The sequence below is a fragment of the Odocoileus virginianus genome, chromosome 4 (genome assembly GCF_023699985.2).
Source record: "Odocoileus virginianus isolate 20LAN1187 ecotype Illinois chromosome 4, Ovbor_1.2, whole genome shotgun sequence".
NCBI classification, from domain to species: Eukaryota; Metazoa; Chordata; class Mammalia; order Artiodactyla; family Cervidae; genus Odocoileus; species Odocoileus virginianus.
In genome coordinates this window covers 3,340,347-3,363,405 of record NC_069677.1, presented here as the reverse complement: position 1 = coordinate 3,363,405, position 23,059 = coordinate 3,340,347, and the positions used below count along the sequence as shown (strand labels likewise).

General features: G+C 39.4%; 1 protein-coding gene across 3 annotated transcripts in view; it reads left to right on the top strand.

Annotated features, from left to right (window-relative positions):
* LSAMP (limbic system associated membrane protein) overlaps positions 1–22,931 on the top strand; it is a 681,987-nt gene extending 659,056 nt beyond the window's left edge. For 2 of the 3 annotated variants that reach the window (XM_070465999.1, XM_070466001.1), the window contains one exon: positions 14,793–22,931. In XM_070465999.1, coding sequence (XP_070322100.1) covers positions 14,793–14,890 — 98 coding nt within the window. In that variant the 3' untranslated portion in view covers positions 14,891–22,931. Of the gene's footprint in view, positions 1–8,835; positions 8,869–14,792 lie in introns of all 3 variants that reach the window. The other variant, XM_070465998.1, reaches the window with a different exon arrangement.
* The last annotated feature ends 128 nt before the right edge of the window (positions 22,932–23,059 follow it).

Here is a 23,059-nt window from a genome sequence, read left to right as displayed (position 1 = left end):
TAACTTACTGATTCAAAAAAATTTACTTCTGGAGTTTTTCTATCTTATATGTATTTTTAGGTGGAGTGGCCCAGGGAAATTCCTTTATTAAACTTACCCCATTGGGCATTCTCTAACATTTTAATTCACTGATTATTAAAAATTAAACCTCTCAGGCTAAATAAGAAACCTGCAGGATTTAAGCAGGCTGACTTGCTGTAAGACACTTAATGAAACCCTCTCTTTATACTGGGAGTGCTTAGTGAGCCTGTGCTTTCTGGAACTGTCCATATCACCATTGAGCAGAGCCTATAGCACTTAAAGTCAATTCATGTACCTGTACTTACTCCACAGGGCAATTACTTCAAGCGTGCAGTCAGAAGGACCTCATAAACCCATATAATACATATTTTATTACATTGTCATTTCATGCTGTAAAGACAATGTTCCTTATAGAAATTAGACCTCACCTATCTTAGCTTCTCTTTAGTTTCACTGTATAATACTAGCCAACTAAAAAGTGGGGGGGGGGGGGAATTCAGTCTCCTTGTAATGATGTCGACTCAAAGCTAAAGAATCAGAAAATTATTATTTTCTTTTCCCCAGATTTAGGGGATTATTTTCTTTACCCCTGATTTGTTTTTATAAATAGCTTTCCATTCTGATAATAAATGTTATGTGTTTTCACTATGGAAGAATTTGAAAATATATGAAACTATAAAGAAGAAAATAAAGATTATATATAATCTCTCTCCTCAGAGATAACACCATTAATACGATAGAAACAAATGTTTTGTCTGAATCTTTGAGTTGTTGTTGTATTATAACATATTCGAGAGAAAACACCTGACCCGTTCTCTGCGTTCTGCCCCTCTGAGGCTGGCCTAGCCCTGTGTCTTGCTCACGGTCACAGAACAATCAGGTCCTGGAGTCCTGCCCCCAGGCCCCTGCCCGCTCCACAGGGACCAGCACACCCTTCGCTCTTCCAGGTCCTGAGTCAAACCTGACTCACCCTACAAGACGTTTCCATTGAGTCACCTCCAGGGTTTCCAGTAAGAGTCCCCCTTACTGAACCTCCTACTTTCTCTCTCTAAATTGGGGTATAAGACAAAGTTGTCTTCTTTTTAATGAAATGAACTTTTATTTTAAAAATATTTTCTCTGATTCTCTCTAGTATAGAACATAGTGGAGGGTTGGTCCACTAATTGATGAGAATAAGGAATGATTCTCAATTATTTTATTATATAATGAGACATTATATCAACATTCATTTTGATTTGGATATACTCATTTATTCAACACTGAATTATCACTAGAATATCCAAGGTGGCAAAAAGCTTGATACATCATTCATGTCTCTGACTCACTTTGAAACAGCATCAAACTATCTGAAATTCATTCCTGGCCATGGTCAATGATCAGAAGCCCCTAGGAGTATTTGAAAGTAAAGTGTAGGAATCCTTTCTGACCGAAATCTAGCTAAGGGGGATGCCAACTTGCCTTCTCAAATATTGATGACATGCTGAGCTAAGACTTATTTAGTTTCCCCAGCCAGTTTGACATATTTCCCTAGTAGTCAGGATAGCGATTGGCCTATGAACTAGGTAAGAAAACTGCTATAACCTTAAGGTTGAGGATTAGACCTATTTCTCTATGTTGGCTTTTCCCCCAGAACCAGACCCAGAATGATCACTGAGATTCTCAGAGAACATTACTCTATAAATATTAGGCATTAGAGTTTACCCAACATGGATATAGTACAAGAGAGAAAATTAAAACTCTAACAATCCAAATAGAAATCACAGGCATGTTTTTTTCTATGACAAAAGGGAAAATAATAATAATTCTTGTAAGTAGAAGCTGCTAATCCCTAAAGCCTCCAAGTGGAGCGGAGAAACCATTGAGAAAGAAATTAACAACTTTCAGAGTGTGGCTTTGAAAATTGAATTAATAAAAATATCCCCCTTTTAAGCCAATAGAATAGGAAAGGTTTTATTTTTCAAAATCTTGGCAAAAAAAAAAAAAAAAAACACAAAAACACATAAATTTCCATGGAGGACACTTACAATGTTATGCTTCAGGTCCTCAGCATCAGTGAAGGAGGAAGTGGCGCAGGGAATATTCTTATATGTTTATTTTATTAAACTTCTTAGTGATTTTAACTCCATCCCTCTCTCACTTTTACCAGAAAATTGGAGGATAAAACTCCTGTTGAATTCGGACCTTCCCTTTCTGCTGAACGTACATTCTTATTCATTTTGATACAGGAAACAAACAAACAAAAAAGTCCAGTTAGTTAAATCCACTAATATGTTATTTTCAAAATCCCGGGCTCATCAGAAAGCTTAAAAAGAGATGTGCCATATGCAACAGAGAACGTTTCGTTGTTCCAATGACTGTGGCAGGTTGAAAAGTGAGCCGTTTATGTTCAAGTAAATACCCTGGAATTAGAACAACTGTGCAAACAATATAAACCCTCAAACTCTATGTATCCTACCCGTGAACTGGAATGAATGCTTATAAGCAGACGATCGGAGGTAAGTTGTCAGAGTACTAAAAATCAATTCTTCTCCTCATGGGTTTGTTGTATCCTCACCTCCTCTCCCAGGTAGAATTCAAAAAAGGCAAAATGCCGTAATTCTTCATAAATACAGATACAGAAATTTCCTCAGGTAGTGAGGGAGTCGGACACAACTGAGCGACTTCACTTTCACTTTCACTTTCATGCTTTGGAGAAGGCAATCGCAACTCACTCCAGGGTTCTTGCCTGGAGAATCCCAGGGGCGGCGGAGCCTGGTGGGCTGCCATCTATGGGGTCGCACAGAGTCGGACGACTGAAGCGACTTAGCATCAGCAGCAGCAGCAGCAGCAGTGAGGGAGTTACCAAACTGTAAACTCTAGAGCTTCCATGAAGCATCTCTTGCCTTCACAACACCACTTGAATGGCAAGAAGCCTACTCATACCACATAGTGACAGATGAAAGGTAAGAAGAAATCTTCTGGACTTTGAAACAAACAAACAAAAAAAAGCTTGGGTCTTTATTTTCTACGGTTTAAATTTCATGAGGATATTCATAAATAAAGCTCAGTCCTTCAGAAAATGTTCTACCTGCCAGGGATTTCCAGACTAACGAAAGAACCTCCTGCTGCTGCTAAGTCACTTCAGTCGTGTCCGACTCTGTGCGACCCCATAGACGGCAGCCCACCAGGCTCCCCCGTCCCTGGGATTCTCCAGGCAAGAACACTGGAGTGGGTTGCCATTTCCTTCCCCAATGCATGAAAGTGAAAAGTGAAAGTGAAGTCGCTCAGTCGTGTCCAACTCTTAGCGACCTTATGGACTGCAGTCCACCAGGCTCCTCTGTCCATGGGATTTTCCAGGCAAGAATTACTGGAGTGGGGTGCCATTGCCTTCTCCCAAGAACCTCCTAGCCCCTTATTATTCTTTAAATGACTGTGAATTCCCAACAGTCATTTTGCCTTTGTGTTAAAGCATGGTGGTTTCAAAGAATAATATTTCCACCTACCTAGAATTTTAGAGAGGGAAGCTCTTAAGGTATGATGGATTAATTCACTCAGTTACTCATTCATTTATTCATTTATGTATTCAGACATTTATTCACCCAATCTATTGAATACAGACTCTGTACTGAAGAAATAGTGAGGTGGAGGCTACAGTAGTGAACAAGGAAGACGTCCTGCCAGTGAGCAAAGCCCACTCAGCTCTTTTTGATGCTGTGTGTGCTGTGTGCTAAGTCGCTTCAGTCATGTCCAACTCTGTGTGACCCTATGGATCACTGCCCGCCAGGCTCCTCTGTCCAGGAGATTCTCCAGGCAAGAGTACTGGAATGGGTTGCCATGCCCTCCTCCAGGGGATCTTCCCCACCCAGGAACTGAACCTGTGTCTCTCTAGTCTCCTGAATTGGCAGGCAGGTTCTTCATGACTAGTACCACCCGGGACATTTGTCTAACACAGCTGGTTGCAAAGAATCTGAAAGTTGGAAGTCAAAGACATATTGGCATAAATAAATTTATCAAGGCACTTGCCTTTTCTAGTATTAAATTCTTTTCCCCATTGCTGCCTCCTACCCCTCATCAGGAGCTGAAATCTAAGCATATGACATATGTACTTGAACCCCCTAAAGTTTTGTCCATTGTACTGCTGCTGTAGATTTATCCTTTTATTTCATTGTTTAGACTGGCACTACCATGCTTACTTGTTAAGTCTATTTGCTGAAGCAAAATTGATGTGTGGAGAGAAGTCTTCAGGAGAGGCATAAAAATGGTAGGTGTCAAGTATATCCTAATGAGTATATCCAGGAATCCCTACAGAATTGGTGTCCCTGGCAAGGAAATTTTATTCAAGAACTTGATAGCGTCTTCATGTTGGAAAAGAAAGAATTATTGTCAGTTGTTAAGGACCAAAACTTTCTTTGGGGGAGTGGGGGGTCTGTAATAGGAAAGACTCCTTTTGAAAATAACAAAAATAACTTTTTTCACTACTGCCACCTGACGGACAAAGGTAATTACTTTAGACAGCGCAGAGGAATATGTCTCAGTATTACCACAAGATGGCAGCACACAACCAACTTTTCAAAGAGCCCTCCTCAAAAGTATTCAGAATTTTGCTCCTCAAAAGAGAAAGGTCTATTCCAACAGAAGTGGACAAATAAGACATAGTGATACAAAATTAAAATTCCATTCTCTTTTCTAAATACAAGTGGAATTCCAAGTCTTAAGATCTTTAGTATTTCACAAACTATGCCATTCTTTGCCATAGGGAAGACTTCCTAAACTTTAACTGGCAGTTTGCTTTTTAAAGATAATTTAAAGAGTATATTTTTTATCTGATTTTTAAAAATAATTTCTTAATAGAGTGTAAAGTTTGAGCAATGTTTTTAAATTCTTTTGTTAAATTATTTTTAATCTGTGTGTCTGTTTAAGGCAGTGTCTGTTCCCATTTAAGACACTCAGACTTTTGCTCAAGTCTGTTCCCTTTACTGGTTAACTTATTGCTAGTTTTCTCCTGACCAAAATGCTCCCTAATCAGTCTGCTTCATTATCACTTCAGTGTGCTAGCATCTTGTTTTGTTCATCCGTAGTGCTGTAGATTTAAAAAAAAAAAAAAAAAAAAACCTTTTTTGAAACAGTACTGCCATGGCTGACTTTGAAGATCTGTTTTTCTCTTTTTCCACAAAACTTTTCCTGACAGTCTCCTCTGTAAGGGATTTTTACCATAAATCTGACAACAACAACTCTTATTTATTAAGCAATTAGCATGTGTCTGGCAGCATTCTAAGCAGAGTATGATAACTATCTAAGTGATTGAACAAAGCTGTTGTTGTTGTTTAGTCACTAATTCTTGTTGGTCTCTTTTTCGACCCCATGGACTGTAGCCTGCCTGACAGGCTCCTCTGTCCATGGGATTTCCCAGGCAAGAATACTGGAGTGAGTTGCTCTTTTCTTCTCCAGGGGATCTTGCCAACCCAGGGATTGAATCTTAAAGACAGATTCTTTATCATTGAGCCACCAGGGAAGCCCCAGAACAAATTTATAGGAAGTATTTAATTAAACTTACTTTACATAGTTGATGAAACTGAGGCAAAAAGAAATGAAGTGATAATTTCTAGTTAAGCAGAATTGTTGGTTTCCCTGCCTGTCCAGGTTCTTGAACAATTGCTTGAAATTATTCTATGAGACCTGGGATGGACCATGGGAAACCTCAGGTGTTCTTTACATAAGATGATCCCATCAGGGAATCTAAACCCCTTCGGGTGAAGAGCATCACCCTGTGACCCTGATCTACTGCTGCTGCTGTGTTCAGTCATGTCTGACTCTTGCAACCCCATGGGCTATATAACCCACCAGGCTCCTCTGTCCATGGGATTTCCAGGCAAGAATACTGGAGTGGGTTGTCATTTCCTTCTCCAGGGGAGAAGAGACCAAACTTACATCTCTTGCGTCTCCTTCATTGGCAGTTGGATTCTTTACCACTGCACCACCTGGAAACTTGAGAGGTCCTTATAAATTCTAAAGACTGATAAACCAAAGAATTTGAGTAAAGAAAGAGGAGAAGTTGTACTTTGCACAGGAGCAGAGCCAAACTTTCCCCAGTCAATATTGAATCATATGAATGTCTTAGTGATAACCCTAGAGTTATGTAGGCTATACTTACTCAGCCTGGCTATCATAAAAATTCCAGAGGGGTATTATGAATAATGGACAGAGTTATGCCTGGAGAAGTGGAGCCCTGAATTTCAGTCCCAGCTCTCCTCTTGCTGTCTGTGTGACCTTGGGGAACTTATTAACCTGTCTGGGCCTCAGCTTCCTCATATTTTGATGAGCAATTCTTTACAGAGACTTTGCAATATTTGAAGGCAATATGCTGATGTTAAAGAAAAGTTGTGAGAACAGATATTATGAAAGAAAACTAGTGCCAGCATGTTTAATACACAAATGAAACATTGCCGGTCAGGTGATCTGTGTGGTCAACAGGTGGACACCAGCATTTTAAGTCTTAATAGAATCTGACTTCACTTCTAAGGTGACAGTGACCTCAGTAGCTGACTTCTGCTAGAAGAGGAGCAGAAATCGTGCTCCAATCTTCTGAATGGACCTCCATCCTTCTGCAAGTAATGGACTAGCTCTTCAAGGACAGAAGGGCAGGTGCTGATGGCTTTGAGTGTCTTCAGAAGTGCACCAGCAACCATGGCAGAAAAGAACATTCACATACCCCCACCTGCCCCACCCCACATCTGTCCTCACTTGTGGACACAGTTTGCTCTATGAACAGCCCAGCAAATGCTGAATAGTAGCCATTTTCAAGACTTTGGATGCTAAGGCAATGGTGCCCTTCTTATAGCCATCATGAGAATGCTAGAAAACATCAGGCTGTTTGAGATTTCTCCTTGTGATCTCCTTAGATCATAAAAGCAAAAGGAAAATCTGTGAGGGAGAGGATTCATAGATTGCACTGAACCTCAAAAACTTTGCAGACCTGATTCTGAAGCTTTACCCCTTTGTGCTAAATCAGAGGATGATGATTTTAGCTACTCAGATTCTCTGTTGTTTTAACAGTCTCAGCTCCTCTGTTAGGAGGATGCCTGGCATATCTTTATTCTTCACATATTTCAGTGATTTGGCCCGTTCTGCTTTGGTCCACTGTGTACTTAGAATGCCGTCCTTCACTTGCTGTGCCAAGGAAGCAGTAACAGACACAGTTTCTGCTTCCATGGAACTAGTAGTCCAGTAGTGAAATAAGCATTCATCAAAACACCAGACAAATACATTTGAAATTAAATATATATATATTTATAAATATATATATATATTATATATATATTTCAAATTATATTGTTTATTATATATATTATATACATAATTTGAAATTAAAACTGAGATGAGTGTTGTGAAGGAGAACAGAGCTTATAATAGAGGGACTTCATTACCGAGGAGACTAAGGAAGACTTCTGTGTGGAATTTGTAACTAAATTTTGATGGGTGAGTGGAATTCCTAGTAGAGATATCACCAGGCCATAGACCCCACGGCAAAGAAAACAGGGTACCATGGAGCATCAGGAAGGTTTGTGGGCTGGGATGCAGAGATAATAAACATCTCCGCATGAGATGAGGCTGGAAAGGTGAAAGGGCAGAGCCATGGATGTCATGCTAAGTATTCTGGTCTTTATTCTGAAGTCATGAGAAAGCATAAGCCAGTTTCAAGCAGGACGGTGGAGTGACTGGTTTCCAAATCCGAAGCTTCTTTTTCACTTCAGGGTCCAGGTCACTTTATGCCCTTAGTGAAAGCATGCCACTCAGGGATGCAGGGCTGCGTCCTGATCCTCACAGGGAAGAAAACCTATGTCCAGCTCCCATGGTTTGGGCTCTATATCTGATCAGTCATCCAGTTGGTCCTGAGATTCAAAGTATCCTATGGAAATTTTCCATATTTACTTCTAAATACCGAGGAGTGCTGTGCTTTAATTAATCAAGATACTTAAAAGGGAATCCAAGCATTTTACGTATAGAAGCTCTCCCAACACCGAGAGTTATTAATACACTCAACAAGTATTTATTGTATATCTGCTACATGCTGGGCTCTGATCTAGGCACCAGGGCACCATGGTTGACAAGATATGCACTGTGGCTGCCTTCATGGAGGAGAGAAACTGAACAAGCAAGTGAGTAAATGTGTAACATGGTGAAAAGTAGGGATCAGGACTGTTAATATTAGCAAACCAGGGTAAAATAACAGGAAGTCACAGAGGATTTCGTTTTTGAGAAGATGATGGGGGAAATCCTTCCTGACATTTCAGCAGAAATCTGAATGAAGTGACTGAGCTGGCCAGGCAGAGGCCTGGGGAGGGATATTCCAAGCAGGTGTGAGGGTAAAGGTTGTGATGTTGGAAGGGATTTAGTGTATTAGAAAATAAAAAGGTAGAAAGGAAAAGGAAGAAAGGTCATCGGTGTGAGTAGAGCAGACCAGATGCAAAGTGGTAGGATGGGGCTGAGGGTGGGGAGGCAGACACAGCCTCTCCTTGGCTACATTGCGGTCCAGAGTCCTTCCATCTGCCACACTCAGAGTTCTCCTCCTTGTCTGCTCTCCTCACATGTTACATCAAGTATCTGAAGCTGCAAATTGTTCTTGCCACCTCCAACTGCACATTTGTTCCAACAAAGCAGTCTCTTTCTATGTACGTTTCTTTCAATCTCTACCAGTATATGTTCCTATGAGCGTGTTCTTCTCACCTTTCCTCTCATTCTCCTTTCAGTGGAGAGTACCAGACTACCTTTGCGCTTACTCTCAATTGATTCAGAATTTTTTACTTGTTTTTGTTTTGCTAAATGTTTCCTTTTTAGAAATTGGCACCACCGTGCACTTCAAGCAAAAAGGTATGGTTCTTATTTCTGATTCCCTTCTGTATGTTAAAATTAAGAGTCCACAGCAATACATTGGAGCTTTCTACACACGATTATTCCCTATTGATAATTTGTGATAATAATTTCCATGACACATTTGCCACTATTTTTCCCAAACTGTGAACTTTCTCATTTACAAAAAGCCTCTGATCCAACAAAGACCCCTGTATTGCTTTTAACTTTTTCATTGTTAAATCTCTGGAACTGAGCAAGTTATTCCCTCTCCCATTGTCCTTAAGTTCCCTTGGTTAATTCCTGCAGAGCTGCACTTTTGGAAATGCCCACTTCCCAGTGACAGGACTCTCAGTTGAGACAGAGAGTCCACTTCATCACCCCTCATTGGCTGTTGAAGCAGATATATTGCCCAAGGAGATAGAGTAGGGGCTCCAACAATGAAGCACTTGAGCATTCCCTATTCCTTCCTGCCAGAATCTTCTCCCAGGTCTTCATATACCTTCCCCCTACCACCCTATACCCAGGCTGCAGGGACATCTGGCAACTGCCTTTTTGTGCCGTCAAACTGCCTCATGTAGCTCTGTCAGCCACATGGCATGTGATTCACACACTTTCCCCTACAAAGACAATATAGTCAGGTCAACACTTCATGACATGGACCCTAAGATTCAAACAATTACCAATTCTGATGTGTTATCTTTACAAGACCAACAGAAATCCCTAACAGTGTCTGTTCACATACCAGAGTCATAGAAAAATCTGTGTGGCAGGCACCACCCTGCATAAATTTTCATGGCCACCCACTTGGATAGATAAGTGTCTCCTATGAAGACATCTTCTTGTCTGAATGTCAAAGGGGCTGAGGCTATCAAGATAACTCTCAAGAGTTAAAACCCATTCTTATGGTCCTTAGACCCAACCAGGCAATGAGCCTCAGAGACGAATGCAGCAGGGAAGATGTGACCAGAAATATGTATGTAGGATCAAGATTATTTGGGACAAGAAGTATAAACTGCTGTCCTCTTCATACCTTCTTCTCTCTGCATGCCACGATTGTCCATTATATTTGAATCTTAAGTAACTGGTGTTGTTAGAACAAAATGATACCACAGAGCTTTGGAATGGAGGAGGGGAAAATAGAGCACGTGGTTTTTTTTTTTTAATTTCAAAGATCAGGCTAATTCAATGTATGACAAAAACCACTGCAATGCTGTAAAGTAATTAGCCTCCAACTAATAAAAATAAATGGGAAAAAAAAAAAATTTCAAAGATCAACGAGAAAATTCCTAGTGTCACTCAAAGGAAACTAATGGCCTAAAGTTTCAAGATTTTGCAAGTCAAAATATTTGATGTTGTTTTGATGGAAAAGGTGTGATAATTCCAACTTCATTGTGAGAATACTTCAGATTTACCCAAGACCGTCTTTACAGAAAGGGGAGATAATGCATAAAGAATTATGGAGATGGAACCCAAATTTATTTCCAAGACACACTGCTCAAAGAAAACATCAGTATACCCACCTCTTAAAATTTGCTCCAGCCCGGAAATTACAGGCTCTCCTCTCCAGTCGATTCCTTCACAGAGAGGAAGCTGTACTGGCAGAAAATGGTCAGCAGGTGGCACCAAAGTCAGTCTTTTTCCCTTTTAAATCTGGCTCCAGGCCACTGAGGGGGCCCCAGTCTGGGCATCTAGGTAATATCTAGGAGACATTTAGTAGATTATTTTTCTCCTTTGTTTAACAATTGCTTTGCATGTTGTTTATGTTTTTATTTTAGTCATTTTGTCAATCCTTATTAATTCTAAGAAGAGTTTGAGCTTAAATTCACCTGGCCATTCTTTTCTTGTATGGCTGAACTATGTATAGGAATAAAATGATAAATGATCTGGATTCCTTAATGACTAGAAGGAATTCCCAAGGATTGCTGAGGGTGTGATTAATTATTATTTTGAATAAATCTGATCCAAAACCCTGCAAAAGAGTCCAAAGTACTCAGCAGAAACAACAGAAATGTGTTGGTCACATTGAATCACAAAGTGTCTCCAAGGACACACTCTTTAAAGCAGGGGTTGAACAATCACCTTGTCCTTTTGTTGAGATTTTACTGAAAGACAAATCAATTGGCTTAGCATCGTGCATCTGATTTGTAGTGTAGAAACGTGCCCCCGAATTCTCAGATCTCAAAATTTCAGGATGCTCTATCAATCTTGCCCTTAATCACCAATTCCCTTGAATGAGCATTGTCCTGGCAGAGTGCTGTCCAGTGTTCACTGTGATACAGAGTCTCAACCGTCTTTGGAGTTGAAAACTGTGACCTGGCATGTTGACTCAAGATTCCCACTCCCGCTGCAGCTAAAGTTTGCACTTTTCATGTCAAATATTAAAAGCCTTGACCCAGTTCACAAGCCAGTGTCTTTGATCCAGAGGTATTTCATGCCATCCTATAACACAGACTTCCAGAGTTAATAACAATAATGGCAATCTTGTTGCTGTTGTTCAGTCACTAAGTCATGTCTGACTCTTTGGACTATAGCAAGCCAGGCTTCCCTGTCTCCCAAACTTCGCTCAAACTCATCCATTGAGTTGGTGATGCCACACAACCATCTAATCCTCTGTTGCTACCTCTTATTAAATGTTTACTAGATAAAAACACATACACATATATACATATATATATATAGGATGTGGCTAAATACCAAAATACGATTTTTTTTCTGTTATGTGAAAAACATGTAGCAATTTTTGAATTGTGGTTCTATTTGCCCATCTATTCTTAAGGATAATTTATGTTTGCAGACTCTTGCTTTCATTATATCTGTCAGTGTATAAACGCACTTGCTGAGTGTGGCCATCTGGTGTGGGAAATAAGATTTATCATTTGCATTTCCACAAATAAGCAGAAATTTCAGAACTATGAACTAAAATATAATTAATGATTTTGCTGATGATTCTTCCATGAAATAGCCATTAACTGAAGTAGTCTCCTATGTGGTCATATATACATGTATCTGTAATTGTATACACACTTGTGTTGATTCCCCAACTACCACCCATTTACCCTTGTATTTTTCAAGCCTATTTACTTACTCTCAAAACCAATTATGAAAAGAGCAAGTCATATAAGCACATCAAATAGCTATATGATAGCACTTAATGAACTTAATAAATAATAATTGATAGAGATGAAAATATCTTTCAGAGAACCACAAAATATATTTCAAATATGTAATAACAATTATATTAGAGATAAAATTAAAGATTATTAAAAGAGTCATACTAAGATTCCCTATGTATAGCATAGAATAGCATGTAAGAGTAATAGCTAATTGTCAATTTTTTGTGTTAAAAGAACTTTAACATGTGTATATCATATGTGTATATGAGTATGCATATAACAAATATACTTCTCTTGGTATCTCCATATATATGCGTACATACATTAGCAAGAATGTTATATGTGAACATGTGTATCTAGGTTCATATATGCATATATCATATTTTTCAGTGATGGCATTTTTGTTTTTTCAAATATTTACTATCCTTCAAATAAAATTTTAAGACTAGACTTTTTAGGTTCCCCCAGGTACCACTCAACTCCAAGATGTCTGAAAGATAATCCAACCTGTCCCAGCACTAAAAATGAGATTAAGGAAATAGGCAGAATTGAGTCTGAAAACCTGTTTTCAAAGGATCCCTGGGGCAAAACAAAAATCATCCTTGCTTAACCCTGTCTGGCCTCAATTTGTGTGTAGTCGTTCTCTGTTTGGGAAGCATCACTGACACACTAATCCAAACAAATGTGCCACAGAACTCATGACATCTAAAGCTTAGAGAGAAATTAAAATGATACGGAATTGCATTGCCATCAGGCTGGAGGCCCTGGGGAGGGGCCATTAAGGGCACTTAAAGGTCCCCAAAGGCCAAAAAGAACGGTGTCGGGGGGCGGGCGGTGAATGAGGAAAAACATTGACTTAATACCTGGATTCTAGTGCCTGGTCACCATTACTAATCAGGTGCTTTATGCAGAATGCATAATCTTTTTGAACCTTAATTCCTCATGTAAGGCATGAACCTGAAAATAGCTACAGTGTCTTATTAATATAATCTTACAGTTATTCAGAAAACTTAAAGAATTGACTGGATATTTAAATCATTTATTCTGTGTTTCCATAGCTCAACACGTAACAACACTCAAACACTCATTTTATACTGTAACTATGCTATTCAAACTTTATATATAGATTATATATTAAGTAGCATTTTTAATATTCTCATTAAGACATTTCAGTTAAAAAAAAAGATCTGTTGAAAATCATTTTTTCAAAGATAATGGATACCTTCCTGTTGCTTTGTTGGTTCTGGGCTACTGTTTTCAACAAACCCAGACTTCATTTGCCAAACATTTGGCAGGAGACTCAGGGCCCCACTTCACTACATAACCGCACTGTGCAGCAGTGGCAGGCACAGACTCTGGGGAAAGCCCAGCTCTCTGCTTACTGTGTAAACTCTGTGGTGAACTTAACCTCTCTGTGGCTCCCTTATCTCCCTGGAAAGCAGGGTTCACTAGAGGACCTGCCTTGTAACATGGTTGTGTGCTTATATTTGTGAAGCATTTTTAACAGGACTTGTAGTTATGTAGTCATTTCTTGGTTGTCTTTGGTTGCTGTTGTTCCTATAATATTATTTTTATTGATATGTGAAACATAGATGGGAGAATATTTTTATATTCAACATTTTCCCAGTTATTTTATATCTGACCTGGTATGTTTGTAGACAGTTTTGGAAATGTTCACATGCCAGAGGATGCCTCCATTGCACTTGCACAAGCACAAACACCCACATCCACATACACACTCATTCACACCTGCTGACCTCCTTAAGTGCCCTCAAAACTGCCAAGTGACCCATAGTTACAATGACACCATTTTTTCCTTTTGAATGTCATGTCTAAGCATACAGTCTTAAATCCAAAAGTGTCTGTTGTGAAAAATTGTTTTCCTCTTGTAATGAATCTAAATGAACAGAATTATACAACAGGAGAAAATGCAACAAGCAAAGCATAGGAGGCAAGCTCTAGACCTACACTCACTGCCTCAATTCTTTCTGTGTAAATACACAAAGCCCTTACCCACTCTCTTCTCCATCTGCACACCCACATCCCCCAGATTCTGTCTATATTGGGAAAACTCAGGTTGGCAGTGGGAAACCCACAGATAGCCCCTTCAGGATGAATTCTGGGCAAGTGCAAGTCTCAGCTCTGCTCCAGTTTGGACCTGCCTGGCTAGGTTTGTTTGTTTTTGTTGTCATCATTAGTTTTTAAAGTGTCAAATGAAGGGTTTGGACCAGATGACTCCCTGCTGCTGCTTAAAATCCCACCATGAGTTGACTTATTTTCTGCCTTGCAGCTAAGGTGCCACCCAGCCAAAAACTTTAGTTTAAAAAAATTCCTCTCCCCATTAACAAATAAATAGCTACTGCTAGCACCACCACCCTTCCCCCGCCCCTTGAGAAGAGAGCGTCACAGCCTGGTTCCCTGTTTTATTGGTGGAGATGCTGTGGTGAGTCAGCTGGAGGAGCCCGGGTCTGGCTGCTGAAGGACCCTCAGCAATGCCTGGAATCTCGATGGGTGCTGACATCCTACTGCTCTGCAGAGCAGAGAGTGCAGGATAGACTTGGGCGGAGAGGAGACTGATCCAGCATCACAAAAGACACCCCTTAAGATACTTATAGCTCAACCAGAAGGATTTAGAAAAGATGGTGAGTCCTTCTTAGACTGTATATAAGTGCCCTCCCTGACTTTGAGATGCTGGTACATGGCCCAGTTTTGGGCCATGAAATAAAGAGATAAAGAGCTTTTACCTTTGAGATAAAGAGCTGTCAGTTGTGACATAGAGTGGACCGAGGGATGTATTAATTACTTTCTTTTCTCTCTTTTGCACTGCAGGACCTGGGTCGGTGAGAGGAATAAATGGATCCATCAGTCTGGCCGTACCACTGTGGCTGCTGGCAGCATCTCTGCTCTGCCTTCTCAGCAAATGTTAATAGAATAAAAGTTTAAAAATAATTTTAAAAAAACACACAAAAATGCGTTACACAGGATACAGAGAGAGAGAGCGAAATGGGGGGAGACTGTTTCTTTCACATCTTTGTGTGTTTATAAATGAAGGGGAAAATAAGAAAATGAAGAAGAAAATACATTTAAAACAATTTTAAAGTCCATCAATAAAAATTTAAGTATAATTCCAGGTGGGAAAAGTTCTACCAAGAAATGTGTGTATCTAAGCAAATGTAGACTGTGTAAAGACTCCATCATGTAAGGAGTTTCGATGTTATAAAAAAAATGACAAGTGAAGAAGTACCAGATGGGTATTAACCCCCCACCACATGCACACACACACACACACACACACACACACACACACACTTTATGCTTCCTTCATCCTTTTTCGTCTGCGGGGAAAGAAAAAAATACGCTCTTGCCTTGGTGTTTATACTTCCAACATCATTTTATTCTGTTTTTTAATTTGAGCTGACACATAGCCATTCAGACTATCAATGGAATCCATGCTGGAGTCCTACCCTGACCCTTTATCTGGCTTACCTGCCTCCACCCTCCCTCCAACTTTTAAGACCATCTCCGTGTTCGATCTCCCCCGCATCCGTGCGGGATATCTGCTCTTTATCCTCACCTTGGTGGCCTCCCTTCACTCCCACCCCCTAACCCCCACCTTCCAGCACTCGTCATGCCGCAGATGCTAGAAAGTGCCATTTTAAATCTCTCCACTGTGCGTGCGTGCTGTCTCTCTCTCTCTCAACGTGGGTGTACGTGTGTGGGCGTGTGAGCCTCTCTCTAAAGCATGCCGAGGGAATGGGCCAAGTGTACATAGACTCATTGTGCTGTAGATACTGTCCCTCATTGTAATCTTGAGATGCGGCTGTGACGAGGTGCTGGGGGCCATGGGAGGGGAAGGAGGCAAGGAGCAGAGCTGCTCCCTCATCCATAGCTGTCTCTGGACCTCAGCGCATGTTTCAGACCAAGCTGTACCCCACCTATGGGCAGAACCTCATCTTCCTCCCAGTCCAGTCATCAGAACCCAGTCCAGAGTCACTCAGATTATCACTGTCAATGAAAGTGCCTACTATTGATGGGGTGAGCAAACAGTAGAAAGAATCAGTGATGCGGATGAGGTGACCTAGGACAGAAGTTTCTGATTTCACTCTTGTTTCATGAGTGAGTCTGAAGGATTCATGTGTTTCCCAGCTTTTTGCAGACTTGGTTCTGCTCTGCCGCAGGAGTAGCAGGTATGGAGCAAATCCCCAGAAGTGGGAAGGTCTCCGAGGGTTAAGTCCTAGTGAAAGGATGCTGAGCCACGCGGAGATCCTTAGCAGCCCTGTTTTGCCCCCTCTCCAATCTTCAGTTAACACTGCATTTGCTCCCATGGATTTCCCTGAGCAGAGATTTTTCCATATTTCAGATAAAATATAGTGAGCTGTGAGCAAGGCAAGAGAAGTACAGATACCCAGGTATCTGTACTACTCATGTGGTAGAAATACTGTGACAGCCCCAGTACAAAGCCTTGGCCATAACAAAGGGGACATCTATTCCTTGTGCTCCTTTGCAACCCTGTCCTGGTGTTCTAGGCTAAGACTTGATTTGATTGCCCACGTCATCTCCCTTCTCATCCACAGATGGTGTTTGTAGCACTGCTGTTGATAGTACTCCATCCTTATCCTACACCAGGCCACTAGTAACAGCACTGTATTCCATCTTTCCTACTTACTCTGGCTTCTAGTCTCCTGAAAAAGATGCAGTGGGAGATATGTTTACTTTTACATATACAAGAGACATTGTTAACACTGAAATATGAGTTAGTTCTCAACCAGAGGAGCTGAGAAACTTGTAATCATTTAGGCAAAAACTATATATGTGCCACAAAACTTGACATCACCTCCACACCAGAAGGATTTTCTTAGGAAAAGCCTTACAGAGAGAGCTCCCCGTGTGGAGCTATCTTTGTCAGGAAACCAACCGTTGCTTTTACTTAGACTAATAGGCATTGGAAATGGCTCATTAGTGAGAAGACATAGGATTGTGATTGAGGTCATAATGGAATGTATTGCAGCAGAGCCAAATATGGTACCTCACCAGGTCTTAGAACCTGGAAAATGGCTGCTATATGATGTAAAACAGGAAGCTTCATAACTGCAAATCAGAAAAGGAAGGAAGGGAAGAAAGAAGGAAGGGAGAAGAACTAGAAAGAAAGGAAGTGAGGAAGAGAAATAGGAAGAAAGGAAAGGAGTACAGAAGGAGAGTGAGGAGAAGGAAGGAAAATAATAAATCTGAAATTTATCTTGATAGATTTTATTAATTGAAGGCTCTTTGCAATGGGTCTTGTCTTTAAAGGTAATGCTCTCCTGATGAGTTGTACTTATAATCTCTTCTAGGGGATTCTATTGTTTTAAAAGCCCATCACCAGACTTCTTTTATGATTTTGCAGTTTAGACATGAAACAGAAGGACAAATTGGACTTGGGAGTGGGTAAAAGTATTTGTGGCAGATCCTGGCATAGGACCAAAATTCTTATCCAAGATGGTAGCTACTTAAACATAGGGAAGGTGAGCCTTATTCCTAGGCAGCATCAATTTATTGACAATCAGGGATTTCTCTAACAATTTAGTCTTCTTAGTACAGGAATAAAAGCTTATCATCCTTGATGATCAACATTTCCCATGTATTGAAGAGTCAACCACATCCTTAAGTGGAAGCTTTAGCGGAGTGCATGCTAATTTAAAGATACATAAGAAAAGAAAAGTAATAGGAGTTAATTCAGTTTAGTATCATTTCAGAAACAGATCCCCATGGCATGTCACAGATTTTTCATCACACACCTAGATTTCTTACTGCCTCTACCCTATCCTAAGGACAAGGTCTCGGCTTTATGGAAGGAGATTTTCCTTCCAGGAAAGGAATGTCTTTGCCTGTCAGCACCATTTGTTCCCTGAGTTTTATTAAAATGGTCCGTATATTAAATGTAATTAAATATGTATTGCATATTGTGCATATTGTGGTGTTTGCATATATCTTTGGTAGGATCTGGGAATTTTGTCCTGTCTCCCATTTCAGAGCCATCATTGACCCCAGAAATTTCATAGGTTTGAAGATGTTTTTAAGCAATGTGAAAAGTGGAAGAGAACATAGTTTGGAAAAGGGTCAGGTAAAAGGTGGAAGCCAGAGTACTGACATCAAGATAATAAGTTTAAACATGGGACTTCTTGGAATTTAGTTCATCACAATGCGATAACTCTCTTCAAGACGTTTGTCCATTGGTAATCAAAGCATGAAACCCTGCAATGAAAAGAATCAACTGGCTGGAAACAATATACTGAGAGGAGTGAAATACATCAATTAATCTGAATGGCTAACACATTTAATGTCCTTTGTATGCAAACTGAAACTCCACTCTTCATAAAATAAAATCCTCAGACCTGACTTAAGTTAACCAAAGCAGAAATGACCTTGATGAAGGGTACTTCCTGACGAATGAAAACTATCCTAGGTTTTACAACTGCAGAATTCTTTCCTCTGTGCAGTTGTTCATCAGAAGGTTTTGCCCTGTTGGAGGAACAGCCTTCTAGTTTGGACACAAAACATCCCTCTGCCCTGAAAGAACTAAGGCTTAGGGAGAGGTCCTTGCTTTTTCTGTTGGGAAAAATTGCCCACTGACCTTTGCCTTCTCTTCCAAGTCAGACATCACCCTTGCCCTGGGCCTTTTTTTTTTTTTTTACTACATCTTCAGACAATTTGGGCTATTCATAGAGACCTTGTAAAAGTACTCGTGATTTTCATGTTCTTGGAGGACAGAAACAAAAGTCTGTTTCTCCTCCAAAAGTGGACTTACCTCCTTTGCACACAAAAACTAAACTCCTCAGCATGAAAATATTTCTGAGTTATTACCTACTGAGTTATTAGCTTCTTAACTGTTCCAGAATCATAGATTCCATCCCCAGGTTGGTTGTGGTTTGAATGTGTCTATTGGCTTGCATCCCAGAATTTCCCATTTTGTTTTTTGCAGGTCTTGAATTATTTGTGGAAATATATATATATGTGTGTATGTATTTTTTTTAAACCTTATCTTTACAGATGCTATATTTGCAATATTGTATGTATTATAAAGCAAATCTAGAATAATGATTTAAACTTAAAAGGAAGAAAAGTATACTGAATTTGGTTTTTAAAAAGAGTTATACTTCATTTTGAAAGATGTGGAACCCCATTTTTCCACACTGTAATGATTTATTTGAAAGGAATTTGCTTATGGATCGTGTTCCATGGGAATAACCATGACCTTATTTTAGCTCTTTGACTTCATAACTTTTCAACCTGTATTTAGTCTTGATTTCTAATAAGTATCATTTTTATAGATATAGAAGTGCAATGCTGTATCTGACCTACAATCAATATTTTGAAGACAAATATTAAATATACCACTGAAACAGTTAGCTAAGACCCTGAGTTAAAAAATGTAAATCCAATTTAGGAAGTCTCCTTCTTTCTTAAATGCTTAAAATATTTATTCTCTAGTGCATTTGCTCTAGTGGAGTAAATTTTCTATAGCAACTAGCATAATATCTGTAAATGTCTCACTAAATGCAAAGTGAAGTTTACATTTATGTGCATACAGTGGAAGAGAAGTAAACTGTTCTCGTTTGCAGCTATGTTGTTAAATGTGGCCAAGTGATATGCAAGAAAGAATTTATCTTCACCCAGCAACCAGTGCATAACTAACCCGTTGACAAGCAAGCTGGTGTTAACGTTAGGTGTTGGTTTAACATTTACACCAGCGTAAATGTTTATGGATATTATGGAAAACTTATTTTAAAACCTTGATTTCCTTTCAACACATTTACATTCTGTGTGCTGATTAATAAATTAGGCACCAATCATGTGTAAATCAATGTAAATCAGTAGTTTGTGTACATAATATAAACTATGTAAACTTCATTTTTCATGCAATGCCCAAGTTCAACTAAACATATGAATCTGAAAGGAAAAAAAATCAAATAAAATAAATAAAAACCAAAGCCTGTCACAGGTCAGACTGGGATGAAAGATGACTAATGGCCCAAACATAAGGTTGTCTCAGCAAAAGGAAGCAGACCCACAGAACTGTTATAGGCGCGCATCCTACTCTGTTCCCAAGAGGTAACCTCTTTGTTCCTTCAGGACTTAAGTGCTGACTTAGGACTTAGGAAGTCAGGACTTGCGTCCAACACTTACGACAGCTGTCCCACCTGACCCCAGAGCAAGGGAAATGAAGAGACAGGGAGGACAGAGTTTGAAGGGCTCATGTGTTTGCTACATCAACTGTCAAGTGTTTTTTTGTTGTTGTTACTTCTTAATTACAACCTAAAAAGTCTCATTTCAATAGCTCCATGGAAAGTAAGTCACCTTGATGAGTACAGTATTACTCAGTCTTTATTTTCCATTCAACAGAAACATTGGGATAGTTTCTTCATCATCTCAATCCTAAGAAATTAAGGGATATTGAAAAATGTTATGTTCTTGAGAAATATCTTGCTAAATCACTCTAGGAAAGAATTATTCTTGCTTAATCTGGTGGATTTATTTCCTATATTTCTATACTGACTATTGCAAATGAGGACAGAATCATTTTCATTGGGAGTATCTTTCTCAGCGTGTTCCCTTGAAGTCTTTTTGAAGTGTCTGATGTGTTTAACAGAATGACATATATAAGACTTCTGTGATCAGCACAGCTGGTACATAAGGAGTCATCAAAGAGATCTCTTCAGGGACCACATGAATTTTCTGCAAAGATTGTTATTGAAAGAAATTTGGGTCAAATTAATATTATGCTTAAAGTATACTCCTCTACCCAAGACAAATGACAACTTTAAAAGCAAAGTAGGTGGAAAGCGGATAGGGAGTCAGGAGAAATGAGTTCTAGCCCCAGGTCTGGCCTATGAGCAAGTCATATGACCTTAGGCAAATTAGTTAAACATTCTGAGTTTTGGTTTTCTTACCCTGAAAGTGAGAAATTCGAATGGTTTCTCTAAAACCTCTGCCATCTCCAAACTCTCTGATTCTAAATAAGAATTGAATCTTCATGTAGTACCATGCCCAGCTTATCATTCTAAGCAGCTATTTGTCATTTCTGGTTTGATCTCTTTGATCTAGTTTGATCTTCACTTCTTGGAACCATCCTTCCATCATCTCCATGTTAAAATCCAAAACTTTCTAGAATACAAGGTCCCTGGACTGGTTCTATAATTCTCTCCTGATCAAAATTTCTTAGTAACATAGAGAAGGGACACATTCAAATTATACTGATGGCATTGAGAGAGCTAGAGTTATTTCTTTAATTGAAATGTTATAAAATCTAACTGTTGGACTATATTCTAATAATCTTTCATAGGGAGAAAATAGCCAGACTAGGTATTGGTCACATAACTAGTGAGGAAGTTGTTCATGTGATGGGAAAGGAAACATCAGTCTTCTCCTGGGCCAAGTACCTTGTGATAGTAAATTTGTCCTTGAAACCTCTTTGCTTGTGCAGGTGGCCATAAGCAAGTGATCCCAGATAGGTTCAAAAGTCTATTCTAGGAGAAATGAGCAAGATAAGACACTGTTTTGAAAGAAACATCTAATGGAATAAGTTTCTCTAAATTTGACTTATAGGCTATGTAGTCAAGTAAATGGATGGAGAGAAAACAAACCTCATGTTCGCAAAATACAAGTCAATACAATTCTAAAGAAACAAGCTGAAAACAAGACAAAAATAAACAGATTTTAGCAGGTTACAGAGCTGAATGTAATACGAGTTGTGAAGGTCAAAATCAAATGTGAAAGTTAAATACTCCAAGCAGAGGGTAAATAGGATGGTTTCTCAGGCGGTTAATGAGGAATTACCATCATGCACCATGTTCTGGATGGCCTGAGCCCAGGTGCACTCGTCTTGACCCATCAAAGTATAGCACCACACTATCCTGGATACTCAATTTAGCATCTGTCCAATGGTAGCTTTTCATGCATTGCTTAAGAGAACAGAAATAATATAAGTCTCCAGTGCACTGAAAAGCAAGGATTATTCATAACTTCCCAGCATTAGTATCACTATATATAGATGACAATTTGCAATGCAATGTGCTTAGAGTAGATCTGAAACTCTCTTTAAGTGGGAAAGTGACCTGCCCATGGACAACTCCCCACTTCCAGGGTGATTTCAGAGGTGTGTTTGAATGATGTTCCTGGACCAACTCCTACAGCTATGTTCTTCTCTGCATAAGCTTTCTCTATGTAAATCCAGGCACAGAGTGAAAATCTGTTTCCTGCAAACAAAGAAAACGCTTGGGACCACTAGCTTTCTGGCACGCGGCAGTAATTCTAAGCTATTTGGAGCCTTTACAAAAAACAAAAACTCCCTTATTTAGTCTTTGTTCTTTACTAGAGAATGTTAAAGGTTCATCCTGGTGAATTACCACCAAGTTCTGTTCCCTAAGTATTTACTGGGAGTGGGAGAAGGGGGAAGTGGAAATTACAGAAGGAGAGAAGCATGGGAGAAAACCTCCAACTTCCTCCCCCGGCACTGGTTCACCCCTTCCTTCTCACTGCTCTACTGAAGGTCCTTCTCACTGCTCTACTGAAGGGTGTATAAATCCTACTGTTGGTTAGAATTCTCCTTATTAACAGTGTTATATACATATAAATATATATATATATGAATATATTCCTTTTTTCATCCCTGTAGACATAAGCAAAACTTTCCTTGATGACAAAAACTCATGGCCATTTTTTGTTTGGGTGTTTTGTTGTTCAAGTTTTTTTTTTTTAATATTTGTTTATGGGGGTGGGGGGCGGTTTCCCTGGATACTAGCTCTGTGAAGGAAAATAAAAAGCGCAAGTGTGTGTTTAAAAATAATTAAAATTTAAAAAGCTTTTTCCCTTTTCTTTTTAAATGTATTTGAATTCAGTTTCTCTCTTCTGTTACTTTACACGTATGAATGCTCTGCTCTTCTGTGATCTTAAAACAAAATGAAATAAACGTGAAAAGGAGATGTGTCTTCATTGACCTGAGTCAGTGATCTTGTGGTTGACTGCACTGCTTCTTGGAAGTTTTTCATGAATAAGACAGGAAATGAAGCCAATGATAATGAAAAATATGTGAAGAAGGGATAGACCAGACACTGAAGAAT